The following is a 6,000-nucleotide window of genomic DNA, read 5'->3' as shown; positions in this document are numbered from 1 at the left end:
AGCTACCTTTCTCACTTGTAGACGGTACGCTTGCTTTTACACCGTACAGTGCTCTTCTGCCTTTTGGCTGGGTTTGAGCTATACAAATACCAGAACAGGCATACAGACTTTTTGGAAGGTGTTTCTGCCATGGTGAACAAAAAATCAAACTGCAGAAACTGCAAACAAAACAGCAAGAAATGTTGGTGTCTGTCCTCCACACTGCATATGAGAACAGAGTCCATCAATAAAAAGGATGCACTGATTGAGAAAATGTCAAATCAGGAGCAGAGCTCCACATGATTCCCTCACGCTGGGCGGACCGCAGAAAATCCAACCACTGACGCCGCGGAGGGAGCTCAGCTCTGGTGTCTCATCACCTCATTTGCCAGCGCTTGAATCTGATGAGGTCAACACACTGACATATAGCTCACAGCTACTCTGCACATTGAGTGTAAATGTACACTGCTAAGTAAACATTAACCATAGAGGACTGACAGCCTGAAGGCGCAGAATTCAAGCATGAGAATCTTTGAAAGAACCAATGCCAGAGAAAGTAAATCGTTGAAAACCCATACAATTATGACCCATATCTGATGTCCGCTTACCTTCCAATTCCTTAGTGTGTATGTTAACACCCCATTCTGAGAAGGTGTATTTGTGGACCAGGAGTGTTTTTTTTATTTAGCTCATTGATCTTTTATATATAAGTCAATTCCTTGCGATAGCTGGTCCAGAGGGTAATACGAGTGGGAATGACACTGGGTATGGACAGGAGCTTACAATGCAATGGGATCAACACTTTAAGGGGTAGAAATAATTAACTGCAACACACAAATCCAGCTACGACGTGGCTCAATCCAGGCCATCGTTTTCAAGTCAGTCCCTCTGTGCCATCTGAGTGGACGTCTAGAGGGCTCTACAACGACAGGGCACATTCGCTCACCATTTAGGAGCAGGTGCGGTCAGCAGGTATCACTGCGGAGAAGGAACGAACACATCAATTCTTAAATCGTAATGCGAATTAATCACGTTGTTTGTCAAATTACATTTTAGCACTGCAGCAGAACGGCTGACATTTCCAAGGGCTAAACACTACTGACCGCACAAACAGGAACTCTTCCAGCAAACAGATCAACAGTTGCTTAGCTGCATACCAGTCATTGTTGGCAAGCAGAGTGAATGGCATTTTCCATCAAGTATCCACAGCTAAAACATGCAGATAAGAAGGCAGCCACATTCATCCTGGCTTTCACTGGCTGATTACTTTTATTTCAATAACACTTCTTTAAAAAACACAAAGAGCAGTCTGTTTTCTGAGCCTCTCTCTCCTGGGAATCCCATCTTCAGATTTTAGAAACCATTTTCCCATTGTCCTTTGGCTCAAAGTAACAGATGCCCCAAACTTACCCAATTCCTCCTGGCAGAGAAGATGCATGACACCTGTCCCCCCTCTCTGCAAAAAGAGACTGAGATCCAGGCGCACAGCTCCCCTCCCCACACAAAGAGGACCAGGATCAAGTCAAAATCGCCCCCCTACAATACCCATCCCATGTCCAGATCCCCTCAAGAAATTGTCCAAATTCAAGGCATTGTGCACATCGTAAACAGAATAAGAGGGCCTCATCCCCTCCAACTCTCTTCCCAGTTGCAAGGAAAGAGATCACATTGTCCAATGTTTTGTGCTTTACCGGTTGAGGCACTTTTGGTAGAACACATCTGATTCACAGAAAATAATTAAACATTTTCAAAAATAAGTGTTTTGTTTTCTATACAAGGCATCTGTTTCTATCACCATGTCCTGGTTCAAGGTAGGTACCCCAACCAGAAGGTTTATTAGGTTTAAATTAAAGTCTCAAAATAAGATAGTTTTTCACATGTGCAACCGTGAAGTACTCTGCCAATCCCACATCAGTGTCAGTTTCCTGCTGGTTTTGAGGTAGGTGCTTGGTTAATGGTGGAGACGGTTGGCATTCTTGGTCACTTGGCCAGAGCAGTATCTGATTGGGTGCTGGGAGTGGAGAGGGTCTGATCAATGACTCCCGTTTGAGTGGATATACTTTGAAGACTCTTGGTCAGTTGGCTCATCTTACAAGAGTTCTCGCTGGTGCTTTTTTCTTTTTGACTCAGGATTTTCCTGCAGAAGACAGTAGCAAGACAAAACAAGGCCTTGTAAATGGTCAGATTCATACACCAAATATATTAAGATAAACAAGCTTCTGAAAAAAACAGCATTAAGGTGATCTGTTAAGGAAGCAATGGGCTGCAATTTGTAATCATGACGCTATTTCAGCTATTGCATAAAAACCATTTCGAAGGAAATGAGAACAATCTGAATTCTGAATAGCAAACCGTATGGAAAATGAAATATCTATTAGAAAAGACATCAGGGGTTCTGGACCTTCGTTACAGGGCAGAAAAAAAGATCAGAATCCACATTATGAGAATATCCACCATGATGCAATGACCAGATTATTTCTCACCTCTTGAAATAATGTCACTTTCTCAGTCCTACAGGATGAACAGGACTAATTATGGTACATTTTGTTTGATCAAGCTTTCTTCACCTGTGCCACTGGCTACTCCACCCTCTCGCCTTCCTGCCTCCTCTCCCCTCCCTGCTTGGACATTCTTCACTGCATACTATTTCACCGAGGACGCTGCAGGACCACTAACCAGAAGCACTGGCGGCACAAAAATGGCGCCGACGCATAGGGCCAGGACCCCCAACCCATTGTCTCTACCCTCCACATACTCTGCCATAGTCCTCAGAAACTGGCTCTTGACGTCTCAGACGTGCCAGGATGTGGGTGTACCTGCTGCTTCCTAAAGAGGACTAACTCTATGGCTCTCATTCCAGATTTCTGCCCTGGAAAATCAAAACTGACATCTTTATAAGTATGCATAAAACTGATGCACGATTTCTTACTAAAACCTGGTTTAAGAACTCCTTTGGCTCCTATATCGCCACAGCTGTACAGCCACTATATCCTATCGCCCGTTAAGATTTTACCGGTCTTACTGTTGGAGGTAAAGCCAATATCTATTGTTCTGACCTCACCATAAATATTGAGGCAAATATTTTCATTCCTGCAGAGACGCCCCTCAGTAATTTAACCTTAGCCCCACCAGCTCAATTTCCAGGGCTCTGATTTATCGTCCTCCAGGCAAATTTGGCCCAGCCTTGTCTGACTTTACCTTCCGTTTTATTTTAAGGGCAGCCAGCTTCACTATTCTTGAGGAGTTTAATATTCGCCTTATTGAAATCTCTTGCCTCATACCTGATCTCTAAACACTCTCAGCCTGTTTGGTCTTTACCAACTGATTTGAAGCCTAATATACGCACTGAGGGGCAATTCTTGGTCCTTTTGCTACCGACGGCTGTTTAAGGACTGCTGGAGTTGGCCCCTTCAAACCATCGTGCTATTCCTTTTTTTGCCCTATCCTGGTTATGTACCCCGACTCAACAATTTTTTCTCTAGGTTCTCGTCGCACAAGATGTTCGGACAAAATTAAGTTGCCTAATTCGTGCAAGCTCTTTGCGAGTCATTCCCTCTTCAGCCTACCACTGACATGGTCTCCAAAACAGGCACTTACCACTCTTGCATTACTTTCACTCCAAGTTCTATCGCACTGATTCAATCTTTTCACGGTCATCATAAATCACCCTTGGCCTCTGATTCTCTAAAGTACTACAGTCCTCTCAATGGTATCGAAAAATCCTTAACTGCATTTGGCAGCAACACTACAGTCCTTACGCAATCATATACACACAGACTATTAAAAATATGGAAAACCGTGTTTCCTTCAATATCACTTCAACAGCTCTCAACACGTTCGAGGGTAAAGTTAATAGATAGAGTAGCTCATTCGATTCCATTTGCTCATCTTTCTGCCACCGGCATACTTAGACCGGTCTTAGCCTGGTTCCTTTCCTTTCTCTGATAATATTCGAGCAGTCTATCCGCGGGCTCCCCTTTCACTCTTCCACCACCGCGATGGTATGTGAAGTTCCTGAAGGACCACCCTCAGCCCTTTCTTCTAACACCTGCATCACTGGCTGCTCTTATTTGGTCTTTGATCATGTCAAGCGCAGGCACCACCCAAAATACTCTCTATTGGTGGTATCATCCTCCACACACAGAAGAACGTCTGCTCCTGCGTGTCTGCGGTCACCGACTGGATGAACAACTGCCTTAAACTTACTAACAACAAACCAGAGGGCCTCATCATGGACATCTGGGTATTCTGTTGGTGGCTTACAGAACCTGGGTGAACCATGTAGCCGTTTAACTCCAACGAAAACCCTAGGCTCTCTCTGAAATCTGGGTAATGGTGCCGCACCCCCCTACTTCGTCTACCTTTGCGTACTGGGACTTGTTTTTGCAGGGGATTCCCATGTAACAGACTCATTGCCTTCACATTGTACAGAATACTGCTGTTCATTTCATCTTGGTCTTCTCACTCACTCTTCAATTTTTTTAAACGGCTCTACTTTTTTCATTGGCTACCTGTTGCAAAACACTCCATCTTTAAAGCTCTGTTTCGGTCATTGGGCAATACACAACTCCGGTTCCATGTAGATCAGGGACAAAGTTCATCCTCTCTCATTTAATTTCTCCACTGTAAATCTTTCTTTTGCCTGGATAAGACATGCAAGTTTAAGGGGCTTCTCCGTTTTCTTTCTTACAGCCAAGCACTAGAATTCCATATCAAACTTTTTAGACATATTAACCACTTATCCTTCGGAAAGGACCTCAAAAGTCTGATCCTCTAAGTAGCCTGATCCTCTAGCAGTGGAACTCCTTTTTAGGTAGTAGCTTGCTCTTTAGACGTCCACTTCAGTCATTCACCTTCTTTGGAGAAGGGTAGCCATTTCCTAAGCTGGAGCCCATGATTGCACGTATGAACTGGATTTGGAGGCAGCTCACTTAGAACCCAGGATTAGATTGAGACCCAAGACAATGACCGACCAGGCTGGACTTGGATGGCAAGAAACCTTCACATCACAGAAATTGAGGCCAGAATTGTGCTAAAGCCCAAATGGGCAAACCCAAAGGGGACGATGGACGGAGTGTTGAACATTGCAAGGAATCACCATTGTCAAGGCTGCCGCCAGCTATTTCATGCCGGTCGCAGCGCGGGAGCAGGACTTTGATTTCGGTACCGCTGCTCTATGTTTTGTCTCTAAACTTGCTCACTGTTAAAATGTAATACTTGTTTATATTTGGCTGTGCGTTGGAATTGCGGAAACTGCATTTGGGCAAACCGATGCTCTTTTTAAAATTAAGACTGTGTTGGAACTGTTCACTTTTTAATATTGCCAATTTAAATTTTGTTTTACCTGGCATTGTGCTGAAACTGCTAAAACAATTACAAAAAGGGGGTGGTGATGGACAGAGTATCTGAGTAAATCAGAACACTCCTACCCAGTCAACAGATCAGGGCTTGATCCATCACCGTTTTTTAGCTCACTGCACCATCCCAGTTCAGAACCTGGCTATATGCAAATTAGTCTGTCCCTGGCCCAGTGCATCATGGGAACAGGGCAGACCAAACTACCAAGCCAATTCTTCACTGGAAAGGAAACAAGCTTCCGGGGACCGGTTTCTGGCATTACAGCCGTCTTCGGCCCGACTTGCTTGAATCCTGATGGTGCAATGAGCAAGGGACTCATGTCTGAGCATACCCTTCCACACTCATGGTGGCCAAAATAATTACAAAAAGGGGGTGGTGATGGACAGAGTATCTGAGTAAATCAGAACACTCCTACCCAGTCAACAGATCAGGGCTTGATCCATCACCGTTTTTTAGCTCACTGCACCATCCCAGTTCAGAACCTGGCTATATGCAAATTAGTCTGTCCCTGGCCCAGTGCATCATGGGAACAGGGCAGACCAAACTACCAAGCCAATTCTTCACTGGAAAGGAAACAAGCTTCCGGGGACAGGTTTCTGGCATTACAGCCGTCTTCGGCCCGACTTGCTTGAATTCTGATGGTGCAATGAGCAAGGGACTCAT

At 44.6% G+C, this 6,000-nt stretch overlaps 1 protein-coding gene across 2 annotated transcripts in view; it reads right to left on the bottom strand.

The window, feature by feature from the left end:
* Positions 1–1,225: 1,225 nt before the first annotated feature.
* The window catches only part of TTLL4 (tubulin tyrosine ligase like 4), a 411,567-nt gene continuing 406,792 nt past the window's right edge, over positions 1,226–6,000 (bottom strand). For both annotated transcript variants that reach the window (XM_078679201.1, XM_078679202.1), the window contains one exon: positions 1,226–2,116. In XM_078679201.1, the coding sequence (XP_078535327.1) occupies positions 1,960–2,116 (157 nt within the window). In that variant the 3' untranslated portion in view covers positions 1,226–1,959. The remainder of the gene's footprint in view (positions 2,117–6,000) is intronic.

Source organism: Lissotriton helveticus, chromosome 3_1 (assembly GCF_964261635.1).
Source record: "Lissotriton helveticus chromosome 3_1, aLisHel1.1, whole genome shotgun sequence".
NCBI lineage: Eukaryota > Metazoa > Chordata > Amphibia > Caudata > Salamandridae > Lissotriton > Lissotriton helveticus.
The sequence above is the reverse complement of the archived record's forward strand: the minus strand, read 5'-3'. Positions and strand labels throughout refer to the sequence as shown.